Source organism: Nicotiana tabacum, chromosome 19 (genome assembly GCF_000715075.1).
Source record: "Nicotiana tabacum cultivar K326 chromosome 19, ASM71507v2, whole genome shotgun sequence".
Taxonomy (NCBI): domain Eukaryota; kingdom Viridiplantae; phylum Streptophyta; class Magnoliopsida; order Solanales; family Solanaceae; genus Nicotiana; species Nicotiana tabacum.
Window position 1 is genome coordinate 144,616,794 of NC_134098.1, and position 21,706 is coordinate 144,638,499.

The 21,706-nt window shown below is 38.5% G+C and overlaps 2 protein-coding genes across 2 annotated transcripts; one reads left to right on the plus strand and one right to left on the minus strand.

Annotated features, from left to right (window-relative positions):
* Nucleotides 1-1,514: 1,514 nt before the first annotated feature.
* Nucleotides 1,515-2,519, plus strand: LOC107794922 (uncharacterized). Its single transcript, XM_016617483.2, has one exon. It carries the CDS (start codon nucleotides 1,515-1,517, stop codon nucleotides 2,517-2,519), a length of 1,005 nt encoding a protein of 334 aa, XP_016472969.2.
* A 4,694-nt stretch (nucleotides 2,520-7,213) lies between these two features.
* Nucleotides 7,214-11,219, minus strand: LOC107808373 (vesicle transport protein GOT1-like). The gene is made up of 8 exons (XM_075239795.1): nucleotides 11,179-11,219; nucleotides 10,407-10,476; nucleotides 9,512-9,643; nucleotides 8,447-8,538; nucleotides 8,238-8,318; nucleotides 8,024-8,121; nucleotides 7,865-7,946; nucleotides 7,214-7,487 (listed from the first exon to the last, which is right to left on the minus strand). The coding sequence occupies exons 2-8, from the start codon at nucleotides 10,435-10,437 to the stop codon at nucleotides 7,440-7,442; spliced, it is 564 nt and encodes a 187-aa protein (XP_075095896.1). The 5' UTR covers nucleotides 10,438-10,476; nucleotides 11,179-11,219; the 3' UTR covers nucleotides 7,214-7,439.
* Between the last annotated feature and the right edge of the window lie 10,487 nt (nucleotides 11,220-21,706).

Sequence of the window (21,706 nt, forward strand, 5' to 3'; positions counted from 1 at the left end):
CAGTTTTGCAAGGTCGATTGAGGTTACAAGTTGAGATTTGCCGCTCGAGTTTTTCGTGGTCCGAAGGGTCCAGTTGAGAGCTATCCGATCATTGAGTGGTTGTAATTTAAATCCACAATCATCAATACAAAGGTTCACTTCTATTTCTATTTTTTTTTCTCTTTAATGTTTTGGGTCACTTTGTTTTAATTTAACTTTGAGTATGATATGATCGAGTTCGCATCTGAGTGTGCTAAGATTAATTTGTTCTCCTGTTTAGTATTTGTTAAGATTAATTTATTGTCCTTTTTAGTAGTTCATATGGTTAATTTTATTGATGAATATGTATTAATTCGTTACTTTTCTTGTTTATTCAATGAAGTAATGGCTTTCCATTTTAGCATGCTTTAGTTTCATTTTGATCTCCTATCTTAGTGACTAAATTGATCCTGCCTGTATCTATCTTTTTCTGCCATAAATTTAGTCTAATTTCAAATATTGGTTAGCAATAAAATTATAAGAGATTAGGTTGGGCCATGATTGGTGTAAGACTTTAATTGAACTTTCCTAGCGTATTTATGGGCTAATTATTGCACATGACCAAAAACAAATAAACATTCACAAGCTAGCCAACTTTTTCCATAATTAATTTACTTCATTTCCTCCATAACAATATACATACCTCATGACCTTACAATAATGTCAAAATTAGTAATTGAATAATATTCGAACACCATAGCTTGATTTAGGCGCGATTAATAATAAATCATCGTGACTATGGGTACGGTTCCTGTGGCATAGTCATGATATGTAAACCCCAATTCAAGTGCACGTTTCACGCAACTTGACCATAACTTCAAATAATAATAAAAATAAACATGTTGTAAATCGCGGGTGCGTTTCACGTAGTGCGGTTTGCAATGTGTACCAAAACGACAAGTGTGCGACATCGCGACTTGTTCAAATAAATTTCATAAATATTAAAAAGCGGTAAAAGATAAAAATGCACAATGGGTTTAAAACATGTAATAAATCAGATAATTACTCCAAGTATTAATTGTTAAGCGACCGTGCTAAAATCACGAAACTCGGGAGTGCCTCACACCTTCTCCCAGGTTAACAGAATTCCTTACCCGGTCTTCTGTGTTCGCGGACCAAAAATAAGAGTTAAATTTCCTCGATTTGGGATTCTAAAATAAATCGGTGACTTGGGACACCATAAATTATTCCAAGTGGCGACTCTGAATAAATAAATAATCTCATTTCGAATAATGTCACTTAAATTGGAAAAACTCTCTATCCCCTATCACTTCGGAAAAAAAGAGGTGTGACACTTACATGTCTAAAGTTTTTGTGGGTAATATTAAACACTAATTTATTATCGCACTGCACATAATTGTTTGTTTGATAATTTTACATATAGAATATTAATACACGATTATGTACTGCACTGAATTGATAATAATTCTTGTCATTCTAATTCACTTATTTCTATGATAGTTTTCACTATATCGAATTTGTCAAAGCTTGAATTTATGGCACTTGATATCTCTGGGAATAACTATTTGCCATGGGTACTTGATGCTGAAATTCACCTTGACGCTAAAGGTCTTGGTGACACTATTAAAGAAGGAAATAAATCATCAAGTCAGGATAAGGCGAAAGCCATGATTTTCCTTCGCCATCATCTCGATGAAGGGTTAAAAAGTGAATATTTAACCTTGAAAGATCCATTTCAATTATGGACTAGTTTGAAGGAACGATATGACCACCTAAAGGCCACGGTATTGCCAAGAGCTCGTCGTGAGTGGATGCACTTACGACTACAAGATTATAAGACCATAAGTGAATATAATTCTGCTGTATATAGAATAATTTCCCAACTAAAATTATGTGGGGAACCTATGAATGATGAGGACATGCTGGAAAAGACTCTTTCCACTTTTTATGCCTCAAATATGGTGTTACAACAGCAATACCGTGAAAAAGGCTTTAAGATATATTCTGAGTTAATTTCATGCCTTTTGGTGGCTGAACAATATAATGCCCTTTTAATGAAAAATCATAAAGCCCGCCCCACTGGATCAGCTCCATTTCCAGAAGCGAATCTGGGAACGATAGATCCAAAGTCTGAAAAAAGACAAAATAATTATCGTGGCCGTATAAATATACGTGGGCGTGGCAAGGGGCGAAATAATAATCGCCATGGTGGTAGTCGTTATAAACAAGAGAACAATAAGGGTTCTCGGAATAATCCTTCAAAAGGCAAAGATAATGTTTGCCACCGATGTGGTATGAAAAATCATTGGACACGAATTTGTCGTACACCTGAGCATTTTGTCAAACTTTATCAAGCATCTATAAAAGGGAAACAAAATAAAGTTGAGACTCACTTGACTTTTCAAAATGATCTTGAGGCGGGCCCTATGAATAATCATGATAAAGTTGAAGCAAACCTTGCCTATAAAGATGATATTTTTGAAGGCCTTGCAGATATTATTCATATAGAAGCTGGAGACTTCTTTGAGCATCATAACTGAAGACTTATTATTGAGAAAAATTATAAGAATAAATATATTTCTTTTTATGAAGTTCATATTTTGAATAAAACTTTTTATATTGTCCGTATTTAATTTCATAAATGTAGTTTCTTTTGTTCTTAATTTTTTCAATATTACTTATGATGTTTTTTTTTTTGAAGAATATGAAAACTCCCCAGTCTTTAGTTGGCCGTATGAATAATAAAGAAGAAATATGTCTTCTGGATTGTGCTACGACGCACACCATATTAAAAGACAAGAGATATTTCTCTTATTTAATTATGAAAGAAGCCAATATCATAATAATATCTGGTAGTACAAAATTAATTGAGGGCTCTGGAAGAGCGACTGTATTACTACCAGGAGGAACTATATTGGCTGTTAATGATGCATTATATTGTAGTAGGTCTCAGAGAAACTTGTTGAGTTTCAAAGATATTCGCCAAAATGGCTATCATATTGAGACCACCAATGAAGGATTGAATACCTTTATATTACTAAAATAAAAGCGGAAAAGAAGTATGTGCTTGAAAAACTTCCCGCATTTTTCTCTGGATTATACCACACTAATATTAGTGTAGTTGAATCACATGCCATAGTAAACAAGGAGTTTACTAATGATTTTATTATTTGGCAACCGGTTCGGCCATCCCGGTTATAATATGATGCGCAAAATAATTGAGAATTCACATGGTCATTCATTGAAGAACCAAAAGATTCTTCAAACTAAAGAATTTTCTTGTGCTGCATGTTCTCAAGGAAAACTGATTATTAGACCATCAGTAATTAACATTGGAGTTGAATCTCCTGCATTTTTGGAACGTATACAGGGTGATATATGTGGGCCCATACACCCTCCATATGGACCATTCAGATATTATATAATTTTGATAGATGCATCTACAAGATGGTCACATGTGTGCTTGTTATCAACCCGCAATTTGGCCTTTGCGAGGTTACTAGCTCAATTAATAAGATTAAGAGCACAGTTTCCAGATTATGCAATTAAGACACTTCGTCTTGATAATGCTGGTAAATTTACGTCCCAGGCCTTTAATGATTATTGCATATTAACTGGGATAACAATTGAGCATCCGGTTGCTCATGTTCATACTCAAAATGGTCTAGCGGAATCATTGATCAAACGCCTCCAATTAATTGCTAGACCAATGCTTATGAGAACAAAACTTCCCATTTCGGCATGGGGCCATGCTATTTTGCATGCAGCAGCTCTTGTGCAGATCAGACCCACAAGTTATCATAAAATCTCCCCAATACAATTGGCTTTTGGTCAGGAGCCAAATATTTTCCATCTTAGAATATTTGGATGTGCAATATATGTTCCAACTGCTCCACCACAATGCACAAAGATGGGACCCCAAAGAAGATTGGGGATATATGTTGGGTATGAATCTCTTTCTATTATAAAATATTTGGAACCTATAACTGGAGATTTATTTATGGGAAGATTTACTGATTGTCATTTTGATGAATCAGTATACCCAATATTAGGGGGAGAAAATAAGCAGCTGCAAAAGGAGATAGATTGCAATGAATTATCACTATCTCATTTAGATCCTCGAATAAATCAATGTGAACACGAGATTCAAAAGATAATTTATTTGCAAAATTTTGTAAATCAACTACCTGATGCATTCACTAACCTACCAGGGTGACTAAGTCGCATATTCCAACTGCTAATGCTCCTATTCGAATTGATATCCCGGTTGGACAATCTATAAATGCAAATGAGTTTAAGCCACGCTTGAAACGTGGTAGACCAATTGGTTCCAAAGATAAAAATCCTCGAAAGAGAAAAGAAGCAAATGATCTAGGAGATCATAATATGGAGGTAATTGCTCAAAAAGAGCCATGTGACATAACAAATGATAAGACCTCAGAGGAGGTCCAGGTACCTGAAAATAATAAGAATGAAAAGATCTCAATAAGTTATGTCTCTACGGCAAAAAGGTGAAACCGAAATAATATTATTGTCGACAATATTTTTGCTTATAATGTTGCTGTTGAAATAATGCAACAAGATGAGGATCTTGAACCAAGATTTATTGATGAATGTAGACAGAGAAATGATTGGCAAAATTGAAAAGACGCTATCCAGGCAGAATTAGCGTCACTTGAAAAAACGTGAAGTATTCGGACGTATAGTCCGAACACCTGAAGGAATAAAGCCAGTGGAATACAAATGGGTTTTTGTGCGAAGACGAAATGATAAAAATGAAGTCGTTAGATATAAAGCACGACTTGTGGCACAAGGATTTTTGCAAAGATCTGGCATTGATTATATAGAGACATATTCTCATGTGGTGGATGCAATCACTTTCAGGTATCTTATAAATTTGACAATCCATGAAAAACTTGATATGCGTCTAATGGATGTTGTCACGGCCTATTTGTATGGCACATTAGACAACGAAATTTATATAAAAATCCCTGAAAGGCTCAAAGTTCCTGAAACTAATAAAAGTTTTCGGGAAAATTGTTCAATAAAGCTTCAAAAATCCTTATATGGATTGAAACAATCAGGGCGAATGTGGTATAATCGCCTGAGTGAGTATTTGCTGAAAGAAGGGTATAAGAATGATTCAATTTGTCCTTATGTATTTATAAGAAGGTATGGATTTGAATTTGTTATAATCGTTGTATATGTTGATGATCTAAATATCATTGGAACTCCTGAGAAACTTTCAAAAGCAGTAGACTGTTTGAAGAAAGAGTTTGAAATGAAAGATCTAAAGACAAAATTTTGTCTTGGTCTACAAATTGAGCATATGAAAGATGAAATTTTTGTCTATCAATCAACTTATACCGAAAAGATTCTAAAGCGTTTTTATATGGATAAAGCACATCCATTAAGTACCCCGATGGTTGTGAGATCACTTGATATAAATAAAGATCCATTTCGACCTCATGAAAATGATGGAGAGCTTCTTGGTGATGAAACTCCATATCTTAGTGCAATTGGGGCACTAATGTATCTTACAAATAATACTTGACCAGATATAAGTTTTGCAGTAAGTTTATTAGCAAGATTTAGTTCCTTTCCAACAACAAGACACTGGAATGGTGTTAAGCATATTTTTAGATACCTCCGAGGGACTATTGATATGGAATTATTTTATTCTTATGAATCCGATTCACAGTTGATTGGTTATGCAGGTGCAGGTTATTTGTCTGACCCACATAAAGCCCGATCTCAAACAGGCTATCTATTTACTTGTGGGGGTACAACTATTTCACGGCATTCAACAAAACAAACTTTAGCTGCTACATCTTCTAATCATGTAGAGATAATAGCTATTCATGAAGCTAGTCGAGAATGTGTATGGTTGAGATCAGTGACTCAACATATTCAACAATTGTGTGGTCTTTCTATAAAAACGAAGATTCCAACGATATTGTATGAAGACAATGCTGCTTGCATAGCTCAACTTAAAGGAGGATATATCAAAGGAGACAGAACAAAACACATTTCACCAAAGTTCTTTTTCACACACGATCTTCAGCAAAATGGTGAGATAGATGTTCAACAAATCCGTTCAAGTGACAATCTAGCAGGTTTATTCACTAAGGCATTGCCAACATCAACATTTGAGAAGCTGAGACATAAGATTGTCAAATAAAGTTTTTATCAGGGGGAGTATAATACGCGCTGTACTTTTTTTCCCTTAACCAAGGTTTTGTCCCAATTGGATTTTCCTGGTAAGATTTTTAATGAGGCAGAACTCAATGCGTATTACAAGATATGTGTACTTTTTTTCCTTCACTAGGCTTTTTCTCACTGGATTTTCCTAGTAAGGTTTTAACGAGGCACATTATCTTTTAGATGGACATCCAAGGGGGAGTGTTATGAATATGTTAAAGTGGATGTCCATTGAATACTCTTAGACATCCCTATTCCATGAACCATTTGAGTTCATGTACTTAGTTAATTCATCACTTAATATTTGTAACCTTTAGGTGTATTCTTGTAACTTTTCATGTATCTTATATCCTATAAATAGGATATTCTTTATCCTATGATGTACATAGAAGAAACACACTTGAATAAAATAAATTCTACATTCTCCTCATATACATCTTGTCTCCGTTAGTATATTGTTCTATTTTGCTCTCATTTCTTAATATTAGTGTATTATTCTTTTTACACTTCTATTTCCCTTTCGGAACGTTTATATTTGATTTTGAATTCTAGAAAAACTATTTTTCGAAAATTGCATTTTTTAAACAGATTTGTAAAAAGGTGTGTTTGAACTAGTTTTGGTTATGGTTTTAGAAAAGCTACTCACGTATTCACGTTTTGAATAAATAAAAATTAGTATGACCTTTATATCATATGCTTTCTAGATTATATTTCATACCTTCACCTACGTAATCTTAAAACTCAAGACTTTTATTTAAACTTTTTCTATCACGTGGGGCAAAGAACTGGGAGAGAAAAGGAGGCAATGAGAATAGAATTCACACTTACTGTGTGAAAGGTTTCAACAATACCACTAGACTATAAGTTTTGGTGGAACTCAATCTTCGACAACAAAGCTCATTCTATATCAAAGGTAAATAAGAGAAATAAAGGGAAGATATCAACCAAATTGGACTTAATCACAAAATGGGACAATAGTGGAAACAGTTGCATACATGATCCATGACCTCTGTGTATCAGAGTCTTGTATGGCTCCGTTTTGTTTGCCCCCTAACATCATTGACTGAGACAAGTACTAACATACAATATCACATAGCCAATTTGACATTAATGCTCTTTATCCAAATGCTAAAGTTTAAATGTTTAGCAGAAAAGTAGTATGTACTGGTTCTCCTTATCTTTTCTTTAGAACTCATTCAGGTGCTTCCCATTGCACAGTTTTCTTCTTTCAGAATTCATTTACTGTTAGGCTACGGTCCTCAAATCGGCATCCGTTTACCCATTTTAACCCTGTTACGTGGAAAGAACTGCACAACACAAAGGAAACAGTTCTTAGCTTCAATCCAGAAAATGCTTTGTCTAATAATGAACATCCAACGCTTTGCTTCTAACAAGTTAACAGATATGAAAAAGATTCTTCAATACTAACAAATGTGTATAAGACAGTTGGAAGCTACAAATTATAATGGGCGTGATTGTACAACAACCAGTCAACAAAAACTTCTCTATACTATAAATTTATGAACTATCCAGAAATGAATTTCAGGAATCCAACAAAGAGACAAAATTCCTTAGGCGTAACCAGTTGACAACCATAATGTGATGCATGAAAGAATCTGAAGCATATTGCACATATAACTTTTAATGTTACTAGAGAAGATACATATACAAAATAGTGACATACAGATGACACAGATGATTGGCGAAAGATTCCACCAATGATAGGTAACTTCCTCAGAAAAACAGCAACGGTGGGCCAAAAACCACTGCATTACATAGTATGCCTTATTAGCCAACACTGTTTATTCTTGGCGAGACACAAGGATGCAAGAAAAAGGGTTACCTGAACAGCACAAAAAGACCGCAGGTCTCCCAAATCATGCCTAGCACAGGCCATCCCAGCATAATAAGCACGAAACCAACAGCAAAGGAGGCAGAACCCTATCAGATAATTAAAGCTTTGGCATATGAAAATGGAGATTGCAAAGGAAAAAAAAGGTAATAGCAAAGACATAGATGAAGCAGGACATAGCATAGTGGGTCCGTGAACTTGGAACCTTCAAATTTTGTCGTTTCATGAAAATTTGCAAGGTAGACATCAGTCCAATGGTTAAGGTCACCCCAGACAGAAGGAGGATCTGATCACACAAAAAGTTCCATCAAAGATGATACGAAGTACAAACAAACATATTAAAGGGCTCAAGCACAAAGCATTAGAGGATGAACAACAAAACAGTTGTCATATTGACAATAAAGAAAATCTTACATTCCCAATGGCAACGAAACTCCTCTCAAAGAAGAGAAACACTCCAAGCAGAGTAAAAATTACACCAAATCCAGTCAATCCAAGCCCAATCTCTGTCACATGTCAGAGAAAGTAAGAACTTGAGACAACAAATAAGGCAACATTATCACAGCATATTAAACCAACCACGAAACCACCATAAGCTTCAGTTTTGCTTCAGAACAGTGAGGAGGTTGTTTAAAAATATGGTTTGTAAAACCATATTCAAGAAAAGATAGAAGACTTCTCTTCGAAATTGATAGTGATTTAGCACAGTACAATATATATGTTAATTTCTTGATAAGTTTCCACAATAGAATATGACGATAGAGCACCACATGATCCTACGTCTTTATCGCCTTTAATCAATGTCAGTTTTTGACAATTATGCTTTACTCTTGGGAGATAACTTCTAACCTAGCATATACAAGGAAAGAAATTTATAAAATTAGTTCAAATTGTACATTCCACAAATGAAAATTTTGATAAGTTTACGTGGTGAACTAAAGAACTGATAGAACTTTATACTTCACTTTTTGTTTTCTACAACGTCATTTACTACTTTTTCTTGGATCAAAGTACATCATCAGTAATACCATGCTGTAGCTTTCTGGAGCCATTTTACAATCTCAGATGAGATTGAAGGTTTTGATTTCCCATGGTTGAGGAACTGTGTATTTGGAACAAGCATGTCAAAATCACTAGGAACATAAACTTTTTTACAGGAGTCCTGAAAAACATATGCCATTCAACTTTCAAATATCCAGGAAAGAGCCAGCTAATTCTCTTGGTGTTCTGCAGCAAAACTGAATGACTAGAGATCGATAAATATACCTTCGTGTAAGTTCAAAATCAAATGAATAAAAGAAGCAAGATCAAATAAAACGTACTGGAGTTTATCTTAAAACTAGCAAATTTTAAGATAGAAACTGAATTCACTATGTAAGAAATAGACGTTATGTTTGCTGCTGATGAGTGAAATTGCTATTAGGCAGAGACTGACTACTGGCAATCTTGAGGGTACTTCCAAAAATTGTTCAAACTCACCTTTAAGGCATCCTATTCCCCGTTTTGGCTTTCTTTTGGAATCGTCTTCATCTAAAGAAGATTTTCTTCCTTGTTCTTTCCTCCTCCTGTGATCTTGACTTTCTAAGTGATTTCCGAAATCTCCCATTATGACTATTACCCAACAGAAAATAAGAGCTTTAGTTTCGGCCCATTGGGATGGGGGTTGGAAAAAAGAGAGATCATATAATATTTCTGAAGAAAGTCATCTTAAATCTGACTAAATATTACTACCTACATACATACTATGATGCTGAAATTTAATAAGATAATTAAACAAACACAAATAATTACACCAAAATCTCGAATACAACTTAAGTTTTCTGCCTGGAGAAATCGAAGTAAAATAATTGATCTGCAAAACAACATTGTATTAACAGCTCATGCAAAATGAAGAAAGAAATAAAAAGAAACCCATCAAGTTCAAGCCTGCACCGACCAGTATCATGGTGAATTTGTAAAGCAGTAACAAACTAAAAGTGCGTCGATAATGAGATTCGATATCATAGAGCTGCCATAACAGACATAACAGAACCAGGCAACCAGCGGTTGATTTTTTCATACATCACATGGTGCAGACAAAGAAAAGCAAAGACGGACTGTATCAATTCTAAACTATAAGCAGACAAGTTTGTACAGAATTCTTTGATTAAGACGATAGACTAGAAAATAATAACAACTAATGATCTATATACATAGATAATCTAAAACTTCTAATATGTATAAAAACAAAAATGATACACTTTATGTGAATCAGAACACTCCATGTGGTACTTTGACCATATGGAAGAACTATTTCAAAAGCATCATTTCTGGATTTACAGAAATTAAGAGAAGTCAAAGATAATGAGGATAGAAAGGCGGAGTATGTACTCACTCTTAACATCACTTTCTTCAAATGAAACCATCCTGTTAACCAGAACTTGAAACTTCAACTACCAAATAACCTGACAATAAAAACACAAATATATACATGATGGAGCAGACGGTTGCATCAGTACTCATCTCTTCAGTGGCATCGTAATTTTTGCAAACTCAAAACAAACATAATTAAGCAGCATAAATACTCAATACTGCACCGAATCACTTCCACAAACAAATACTCCTACTCACTGCTAGATAGATCATATATGCAAAAGACTGATACGATTTTAAAGTTCAAAACCTAAAATAATTGAAATATAAGGAGAAACGAAATTACAGGCTCAACAGCCATTGCTATTGCTGCTAATCTTTGAACTAACAATATTGCAAATGCAATAAAGTTCATAAAATTTCTTATATCTAACGCTGTCAATCATTCAAGTAGATGCGAGTAAGAGAATTGTCGTATTTCAGCAACAGCGTGATCATACAAACCACATTATCAATCCGAATAACCGAAAAATGAGTCAGACGCTAGAAAAAAGCACAAAATCTCTACAACCAACGAAGTAGTAAATTGACAAAAAAATCACGAGAATTTGAAGCTTATCTTACGAGAATTGACAAATTTCACCGAAATACCAGTACGCACAAGTAATGTTTGTATCTAAACATCAATAATCATCGAATAGGCCGTGAATGTGTGAATGTTTATACGATATGCGTACGCTTGTGAAGTGCAAAATGGATATACAGAGAGGGGAAGAAGAGCATGGAGAGTTTACCTGTATGTCAGAGAGGAAGAGCTTCAACAGAAAGGCGCGGTTGGCATTTCTGTTTTCAATTAGCTACTATATATGAAGCCTATCCGACGTGGATATAGGTTTATTTTCCTTTAATGCATTTGAAATGATTGGATCGTATAAATATGTGTTTTACCCGAAAAACGAATTGAGTTAAATTTTTACGTAGTTCTAAGGTATGTGGTATAACTTGACACAAATGGTAAGAATGAATAGAAATATCAAGAATTGACTATAGAGAATGAAAAATAAACAAAGTTGGGAAGAGAATAATTTACAGATTAGGCAAGATAAATCAATTTATCAAGCTAAAAAAGGGTAACTCTTCAATATATGAGTGTATGATATCTCAATTATAATGTATGGAAAAACTTGGTCCTTTCAGAAATAATAATCATCCTCTTTATAGTGGAGGGATCCTACTTTAGATATAATTAAAAATATATAGTGGGAGACCCATGATAAATCAGTTTTTCCATAATTCGTGTCGGGATTCTCTCCTCTAGTGGGATTGCAACTGCTCTTGTCTATGAGCTCGATATTGATTCGAGCTTGGTATTGACTCGAGCTCTCGATCTTGACTCGAGTTCGATTCTCACCCGGCTCCTTATATTGATTCAGGGTCAGTGTTGGTCGGTTTCTGCCTCATAAGCTCGATAACTTCACTTTGCATCATAGTTCGATTTGGATTCGAGCTCGACATTGATCGGTTCCTAGGGCTCGAAGCTTGGTGACTTGACTTCGGACCTCAACCTGAATATGAAGATGCTTCTCCAATCTAATGCATTACTATTTCGACCTGTTCGTACGAAGGACTAACCGGTTTTTACCGTATACAGATAGTCCCCTCGTTTCTCGGGAAGGATGTAGCGAGAAACGACATGATTTCTCGACTGCTCGATCAGAAATAAGCTGGCGTTTACAATGGGATCGATCATGAAGCACGTGATAGCTGTCCTGTCGGATTAGTTTTTCAAGGCATTTAATGCGTGTCAGACGATGGTCGGCCATTATCGAAATGAACTGCCATTGGTATACCTATAAATAACCCCCTTTTTCACTTTTGATCACTTTTACATCTTCAAACTCTAAATTTTCTAACTTCTTTCTCACTCTTTCTGAATTCACTCGCAAAATTATGTGATTCTTCTGTGCAAAATCTTTCTTCAAAAACACCGCTTCTCTGTTACTTCCTTCTTTTTTCAATCTTTAAATCCAGAAATGGCGAAAACATCAAATACCATTCCTCAAAAATAAAAAAAGCCTCTTCTTCACAATTTGCCGCCGGCAAAACACCGGTGGAGCCACGACCTGAGGAGTGCGTTCTTGGGGCGTGTATTCTTACCTCCGATTTTAAGGTCAATAAAGGCTCGTTGGTTCCCTGCCGATGTGATCCAGTATCGAGGTATATGTGTTCGATAACCGAGAGGCACCTCGAACAACTAAAAAAAGATTGCAATTGGGAGAACAAAAAAATAGTAATCCCGTCTTCTGAAGAAGATATCACCACTTATGTGAAAGGGTTTTTAAGTGTGTATACTTACCCTTTCACATTAGGTCCACTCGATCCCGTTATTATTGATTTCTGCCGCCAATACCAAATAACCCTAGGCCAGATCCATCCATCTTTTTGGCGGATCATCATTTTGATCCGTTATTTCGTGAACAAAATCGAGGGGATGCCTTTCACCCTCGATCATCTCATCTGATTGTACTGCCCTCACCTCTTTCGAGGTAGATTAATAAAACTTCAGCGTCGGGCTACCAAAGTTCTGTTCTCGAGTATAAATGAGGACAGGGATCGAGGTTGGATGGGCAGGTTCGTTCGAATAAAGACTTCAAGCCTGATTCCGACTGAAAAGATGCCTTTTTCCGAGGAGTGGAACATGAAGCGTAAGTGTAATTCTGTCGTTATCTTCTGCTATTTTTCCTCTTAATTCCTTTTCTTACCGACATCCCCCTTCTTGTGATGCAACATTTCCCTGGATGCCCGGTGCAGTCCCCGATCTCAAGAACTGGGTTCGGGATCTATCTTCCACCTCCACATACGCCGAGAGTTTGTGGCGTGATTTATCCAAGGGCCGATGGGAGGCCAAAAATCATGGTGAGCCTCTTTCTTGTATCTTTGGTAGGTCGAAGGAGATGCTTTCTATATGCTTAAATTAATTTTCCTGTATGTAGATATGGGCAAAGATGCAGTTTTGAGGCCTTCATCCATTGAGGAAGAGGCTTCGGTCTCTGATCCAAAGCCGGTGAAAGATAATAAGAGAAAAAGGGCCTCTGCTTCCGAAGACCCAAAACCGAAGGCGAGGAAGAATACCATCCCTTTAACCATGGAATCAGTTCTGCATCTAAGGGATGAAGACGAGGAAGAAGAAGAAAATGATGGGTCCGTGTTGGTGGCCCGAACGAAGAAAACCATCGATTCCCCTAAGGCAGTTGCGTCGATGATGATTTATAAAGTTCCGCCTCGGACTGAGGAGATATCCGAGGAAGGTTCGGGCAGAGTCCCCAAACCGTTAGAGATCGAGGATGCTTCCTACCAAAGTCAACAATCGGTGGGTATATCAAAAGAGACCGATTCTGAAGCTCTCTGAACTTAGGAGAACTCCCCAAGCGATTCACTTGGGGCAATAGTAATCGGGGACTCGCCCAATCTCCATGCTTTTTTCGAAGGGGCGATTCGGGATGCCCAAGCTTTGGGGGCCCATGAGATAAACTGATCACATGAAGGGGAGGACCCCTTCTGTGATTTGTTTACTGGTGTTGAGGATGTTGTTGGCACTAGTGATGCATCGGATCTTTTCCTCAGAGTGCAGCAGGCTTTGAATCGGGTAAGCCTTAACTTACTTCGTTGCTAATGCCTTTACATTTGTTTTTCTTTTCTAACTTTGTTTCTTCTTTCTTTGCAGGTCGCAACAGTTCATCGAGAAGCATGTTCTCGGTCTCGATTCGAACTACGTAGATATGAGGCCGACCTTCAACGGGTCACGGAGGAGAGGAACACCCTTAAACTCCTCTTAGGGCAGAGGGGAGAGTAAATCAAAGACCTCCGAGCTGAGTTGGCCAAGGCTCACCAAGATCAGACCAATCTGTCCGAGCAGGTAATGATATTTTTAAAAGGCTATGGGCTTGATACTGGAACGATGGCTAATATTTTGGTCTCACAGCTGCAGCAGAAAATTGAGATGATCGGGAAACTCCGTGAGGAGGTCGATATGGTAAAAGTGGAGTCTTTGATGTGGAAAGAAGGTATGGACCGCTTTGTTGTAGAGAAAGAGGCTGCTTGGGCCCAATTATCATCGACCGAAAACCAACTTCAAAGTATGAAGGAAAAAAACTCGGTTCAAGCAAGAAGAATAGAGGAACTCGAGGCTCGGTTGGCCTCTGAACTTGCCAAGGCCGAATCTGACGCCGAAAAGGCAAAGGCTGATGCGGATACATTTGTGGCCATCTATCGGGACAATGCTGAAGCTGCTCAGTTACAACAAGCAAGAGAGGCAGCCGAGACCGCCAACACTCGAGCACATTGGGTTGCTAAACTTGCTAAGTGCCGATCTCGGAGGGAGACCCTCGATGAGATCCATGCTCGAGGTTTCGACCTTACTGAAAAGATAAAAAGGGCTAAAGAGCTTGAAGCCGATGATGAAGCCTTGACTTTTGATGATGACGATGATGGGTCTGAGAGCGGGGAGGAGCCCGATGGAGAAGAGACCGCCCCCGGAGATGACCAAGAAACTTAGCCCTTAGTTTTTTTTTTTGTAGTGTCGTGTTCGGACATTGTAAATATTCTTGTATATATAAAGATCTTTTCTTTTCTTGATTCGCCTCTGTTTTATTCTCTGCCTTGAGAAGATTTTGTTTTATCCATGCCTTATGAAGGTTTTCATAAGGTTTTAGGCAATTTGATCGAATTTGGATCTTGTAGCCTTCATAACCGAGTGAGTGCTTGCTCAAAATTTGAAATAAGGTAGCCCATAGGCTTAGTAGTCGATTTAAGTGATTGTTTGAACCTAAAGTAATGTAACCCGTAGACTTAATGGTCGAGTAAGAGTTTTGCTCGAACTCGAAATAAGAGTAGCCTGTAGGCTTAGTAGTCGAGTGAGTGATTCGAACTCGAAGTAATGTAGCCTGTGGGCTTAATGGTCAAGTGAGAGTTTGCTCGAACTCGAAATAAGAGTAGCCCTTAGGCTTAGTAGTCGAGTGAGTGATTCGAACTCGAAATAATGTAGCCCGCACGCTTAATGGTCGAGTGAGAGTTTGCTCGAACTCAAAATAAGAGTAGTCTGTAGGCTTAGTAGTCGAGTGAGTGATTCAAACTCGAAGTAATGTAGCCCGTAGGCTTAATGGTCGAGTTAGAGTTTGCTCGAACTCGAAATAAGAGTAGCCCATAGGCTTAGTCGAGTGAGTGCTTGCTCGAACTCGAAGTGATATAGCCCGTAGGCTTATTAGTCGAGTGAGTGATTCGAACTCGAAGTAATGTAGCCCGTAGGCTTAATAGTCGAGTGAGAGTTTGCTCAAACTCGAAATAAGAGTAGCCCGTAGGCTTAGAAGTCGAGTGAGTGATTCGAACTCGAAATAATATAGCCCGTAGGCTTAATGGTCGAGTGAGAGTTTGCTCGAACTCGAACTCAAAGTATTATAGCCCGTAGGCTTTATGGTGTAAGTTTTTTCAAAACTCCTTCAGTAGTGGTCAGCCCTTAAGCCTATTTGAATCATGAAGCAGAACGAAAATTTTCAAAATATCAGTTATCGGTAAATAGGTCGTTATACATATGTTCGTATTTTGTGCCAGGGCTTTTTTCAAAATTCCTTCGGTAGTGGTCGTCCCTTAAGCCTATTTGAATCATGAAGCAGAACGAAAGTGTTCAAAATATGAGTTATCGGTAAAGAGGTCGTTATATATATGTTCGTATTTTGTGCCAGGGCTCGAGCAAAACTATGCGGGCATGGTTCGATTTGACCATTTGGCCCATAAACTTTTTCCCTATCGAGACCCTGTTTGATATGACTTTGGTACGAAATAACTTTCTTGTATCGAACTCGATTTATTCGATGGTAAAGCCCCCCAGTACTCGAGGTTGATTGTAAAGAAGCCTTGGATACTATTAAAATGTCCTCAGGTAGCACATAGTTGTTGTCTCGTTAAAAACCTTGCCGGAAAAACCCGGTTGGGATAAAAACCGATATAAGGGAAAAAGAGTGCAACACGTACTTTAAAACCTGAGGTCTCGATGTTTTTGGCTAAACTCCTGCAATGAGTTAGTATCAAATATATATAGACGAAATAAGGGAGAAAATCATACCTTAACAATAATATCGTTTGAGGTGTGACACGTTCCTATTGCTTGGTAGTTGTTCGCCGTTTATAATACCGAGTTTGTAGGATCCTTTACTGACGTTTTTGAGTACTTGGTACGGTCCTTCCCAGTTCGAACCCAGTTTTCCTTCGTTGGGATTTCGGGTGATGAGGGTGACTTTTCTTAGCACTAAGTCCCCGATTTTAAAATGGCAAAGCTTGGTTCTTCGATTATAGTATCTTTCGATCCGCTGCTTTTGGGCGGCCAATCGGACGAGAGTGGCTTCTCATTTTTCATCCAATAATTCGAGGCTAGTATTCATAGCCTCGTGATTTGACTCTTCTATTGTATATCAAAATCTGGCACTGGGTTCTCCGACTTCGACTGGAATCAAGGCTTCGGAACCATATACTAAGGAGAATGGGGTTGCCCCCGTACTGGACTTTGATGTTGTTCAATATGCCCAAAGAACTTCGGGTAGGATGTCTCTCCATTTCCCCTTAGCGTCGTTCAAACTTTTCTTTAGATTTTGAATGATAGTTTTGTTCGTCGATTCGGCCTGTCCGTTCCCACTAGGGTGATACGGTGTTGATAATATCCTTTTTATTTTGTGGTCTTCGAGGAATTTCGTCACTTTGCTGCCGATAAATTATTTTCCATTGTCACACACTATTTCGGCGGGTATCCCAAATCGGCATACGATATGATCCCAGATGAAGTCTATAACCTCTTTCTCTCTAACTTTTTCGAACGCCTGTGCTTCAACCCATTTAGAGAAATAGTCAATTATAAATAAGATGAACTTATCTTTACCTGGGGCCGATGGCAGAGGGCCGACGATATCCATTCCCCATTTCATGAACGACCATGGGGATAAGACTGAGTGAAGTTGCTCTCCGGGCTGATGGATCATCGATGCAAACCTTTGACATTTGTCACATTTTCGAACAAACTCCTTTGCATCTTTGTCCATATCGATCCAATAATATCCTACTCTGATTATTTTTTGGACTAATGAATCGGTACCTGAATGATTTCCACAAGTACCCTCTTGAATCTCACGTAGGACGTAATCGGTGTCCCCTGGTCCTAAGCATACTGCCAGTGGTCCATCGAATGTCCTTCGGTATAATGTTCCGTCTGCAGTCAATATGAACCGAGCAGCTTTGGTTCGTAGGGCCATAGAATTTATAGGGTCCGATGGGATATTTCCGTTCCTCAAGTATTCAATATACTTATTCCTCCAATCCCAGGTTAAGCTTGTAGAGTTTATCTCGGTGTGACCTTCCTCGATCACGGATCTCGAGAGTTGAACGAAAGTCCCCAAGCTGATCTCATCTTCCCCTACCGATGATCCCAAATTTACAAGTGCATCGGCCTCACTGTTTTGTTCTCGAGTTACATGCTGTAAGATCCATTCTTTGAAACAGTGCAAAGTTACCTGCAGTTTGTCCAAATACCTTTGCATTCTATCTTCTCGAACTTCGAAGGTTTTGTTTACTTGATTTACCATCAGCAAAGAATCACACTTGGCTTCAATGATTTCTACTCCCAAGCTTTTATCTAGTTCGAGACCTGCAATCATGGCCTCATACCCGGCCTCGTTATTAGTCAACCTAGTAGTTTTGATAGATTGTTTAATAGTTTTACCCGTGGGCGGCTTTAAAATGATGCCTAACCCGAACCCCTTCACGTTCGAAGCCCCGTCCGTGAAAAGGGTCCATACCCCCGACGATGTACCCGATTTCAATAAGAGTTCTTTTTCAACTTCGGGTACGAGGGTCGACATGAAATCAGCCACAAAGTCCGCTAAAATTTGAGACTTGATGGTCGTACGGGGTTGATATTCGATATCGTACCCACTGAGTTCGACGGCCCATTTGGCCAATCGGCCTGATAGTTCGGGCTTGTGCAAAATATTACGAAGCGGGTAAGTGGTTAATACGCATATGGGGTGACATTGAAAGTATGGTCTTAACTTTCTAGAGGCACTTATTAGTGTGAGTGCCAATTTTTCTAGGTGTGGATATCTAGTTTCTGCTTCTCCTAAGGTTCGACTTACATAATAAACGAAAAATTGCGTACCTTGCTCTTCTCGAACTAGGACACCACTTACCGCGATTTCCGATACTGCCAAATACAAGCAAAGTTTTTCGTCTGTTTTTGGAGTATGAAGCAGTGGTGGGCTCGATAGATAACGCTTTAATTCCTCTAATGCCTGTTGGAATTCCGGGGTCCAAGAGAAATCGTTCTTCTTTTTGAGTAGAGAGAAAAATCTGTGACTTCGATCTGACGACCTTGAAATGAATCGGCCTAAGGCAGCAATCTATCATGTTAGCCTCTGCACGGCTTTTACACTGTCCACAATGGCGATGTCTTCGATGGCCTTAATTTTATCGGGGTTAATCTCGATCCCCTGATTTGATACCATGAAGTCGAGAAACTTGCCCGAACCGACCCCGAAAAGCACATTTCTCTGGGTTGAGCTTCATGTTGTATTTCTTTAAAATCTCGAATGTTTCCTGAAAATTAGCCAAATGGTCCTCTGTGTGCAGGGACTTAACTAGCATGTCATCAATATAAACCTCTATTGATTTACCTATCTGTTCCTCGAATATTTTATTTACTAGGCGTTGGTAAGTAGCTCCTGCATTTTTCAGCCCGAAGGGCATCACATTATAATAATATGTTCCATACTTGGTGACAAATAAAGTCTTTTCCTGGTCTTCCAGGTTTATTTGGATTTGATTATACCCAGAATAGGCATCGATAAATGTAAGTATATCGTGGCCGGCCGTGACATCGATCGTGCGATGGCTATTGGGCAGTGGAAAAGAATCTTTAGGGCATGCCTTGTTTAAATCCTTATAATCTACATATATTCTAAGTTTGTTCCCTTTTTTAGGGACTACAACTACATTGGCTAACCATTCAGGATATTTTACCTCCCGAATGGACCCTATTTTGAAAAGTTTAGTTACCTCGTCCTTTATGAATGCGTGCTTTACCTCGGACTGGGGTCTTCTTTTTTGCTTCACCAGTTTGAACCTAGGGTCCAGGCTTAGCCAATGTGTCGTTATATCCGGTGGGATCCTTGTTATATCTAAACGGGACCTATCAAAATAATCTATGTTATCAATAAAAAATTGAATAAGCCTTTTTCCTGAGTTCAAGGGTTAATGCTGTTCCCAGGTATACCTTTCTTTCGGGCAAATGCTTGATTAGTATGACTTGTTCCAATTCTTCAATCGTTGATTGGGTAGCGTCGGAATCATCGGGAATCACGAAGGATCGGGGGATCCTTTGATCATCATCTTCATCGATCTTCTGATTTTCTGGTTGGGTTAGAGCTAATGTCTGTGATTGCTATTTGGCATCTCGTTCCCCTTTTGAGCCAGATCCCTTTATTAACGAAGGTGAGGATATCAGATTCGCTTCCTCGACGACAAACATTTCTCTTGCGGCCGGTTGTTCTCCGTACACTATTTTGACTCCCCTCGATGTTGGGAATTTAAGAACCTGGTGTAGGGTCGAAGGTACAACTCTCATGTTGTGGATCCATGGCCTTCCAAAAAGGGCGTTGTACCTCATGTCGCCTTCGATTACGTGAAACTTTATTTCCTGGATAGTCCCGACCACGTTTATTGGCAGAATTATCTTGCCTTTGGTGGTTTCACATGCCATATTGAATTCGTTCAGAACCAGGGTTACGGGTATGAACTGGTCCTGTAGACCGAGCTGTTCTACAACTTTCGATTTAATAATGTTGGCCGAGCTACCTAGATCAATTAATATATGCTTAACTTTAGTTTTATTCATAAGTACATATATTACCAGTGCATCGTTATGAAGTTGTATGACTTCTTCTGCATCTTCATCATTGAAGGACAAAGTTCCTATATGTGCGTAATCCTGAGTTCGAGGTCATTTTTCTCTCATAATCGATGTCTTAGTGCGTTTAAGCGTCGGCCCTTGAGGGGTGTCGACGCCGCCGATGATCATGTGGATGATGTGCTGCGGTTCTTCTTTTTCGTTTTGTTTGCCGAAATCCCTGTTTTTGAAATGGTTCTTCGCCCTGTCGCTTAAAAATTCTTGAAGGTGCCCTTTATTGAATAACCGGGCTACCTCCTCTCTTAGTTGCTTGCAATCTTCCGTTCTGCGGCCATGGGTGCCATGATATTCGCACATTTGATTGGGATTCCTCTGGGCAGGAACGGTCTGCATGGGTAGAGGCCATTTAGTGTCTTTGATGCGTCTGATAGCCGCAACGATGGAGGATGCATCAATGCTGAGGTTATACTCTGATAACTGTGGTGCTTCCTTAGATCAGGTAGGCCTATCGAACTCACTTCTGTTCATCAACCCCCGAGATCCTTGACCTCGATCACTTCTTGTGTTGCTTTGTGCGGGGTTACGTCTCGATTCATTGATTCTGTGGTTTTCATTATACAGTCGATATCGGTCCCTGATCGGACCCTATTCTCGATTGATATCCCTTCGAGCAATGGGTTCAGCCCCCAACTGATCATCTTTGACTCTAATTTTTGATTGGTACCGATTGTGCACGTCGACCAAAATGATAGCTAGGTACTCGATCAGGTTATGCTTCAACCGCCGTGAAGCCTTCAAACTTCATTCGTTCAAACCTTGAGTGAAATTCTGAACATCCCAATCGTCTGTGACTGGTGGCAAATCCATTCATTCCATTTGAAAACGATATATGAACTCCCTTAGCATCTCGTTATCCTTTTGTCTTACCTTGAACAGGTCCGACTTCCTGGTCTCGACTTTTATGGCCCCGGCGTGTGCTTTTACGAAGGAATCTACAAGCATAGCAAAAGAATTGATAGAATTAGATGGCAAATTATGATACCATATCATTGCTCCCTTTGGCAGGGTTTTACCGAATTTCTTCAATAATACGGATTCGATCTCATCATCCTCTAGATCGTTCCCTTTGATGGCACATGTGTATGAGGTGACATGTTCGTTGGGGTCGGTAGTTCCGTTATATTTAGTAATCTCGGGCATGCGGAACTTCTTTGGGATCGGTTTAGGAGCCGCGCTTTGGGGGAAAGGCTTTTGTTTGCTTTTTTTGGAATCTAAGCCCTTCAATATTGGTGGTGCCCCCAGGATCTGATCAACCCTAAAGTTGTATGTTTCCACCTTTTTATCGTTTGCTTTGATCCTCATTTCTCCCGGTTCTATTC

What these genes read in the sequence shown, in the direction of transcription:
- LOC107794922 (XM_016617483.2), top strand. Translation starts at nt 1,515, where the DNA reads ATGGCACTTGATATCTCTGGGAATAACTATTTGCCATGGGTACTTGAT.
- LOC107808373 (XM_075239795.1), bottom strand. Translation starts at nt 10,437, where the DNA reads ATGGTTTCATTTGAAGAAAGTGATGTTAAGA. An exon ending in TGAAGAAAGTGATGTTAAGA is followed by an intron (nt 9,644 to 10,406) that starts GTGAGTACATAC and finishes GTTGGGTAATAG; the next exon opens with TCATAATGGGAGATTTCGGA. An exon ending in TGAAACGACAAAATTTGAAG is followed by an intron (nt 8,122 to 8,237) that starts GTTCCAAGTTCA and finishes ATTATCTGATAG; the next exon opens with GGTTCTGCCTCCTTTGCTGT.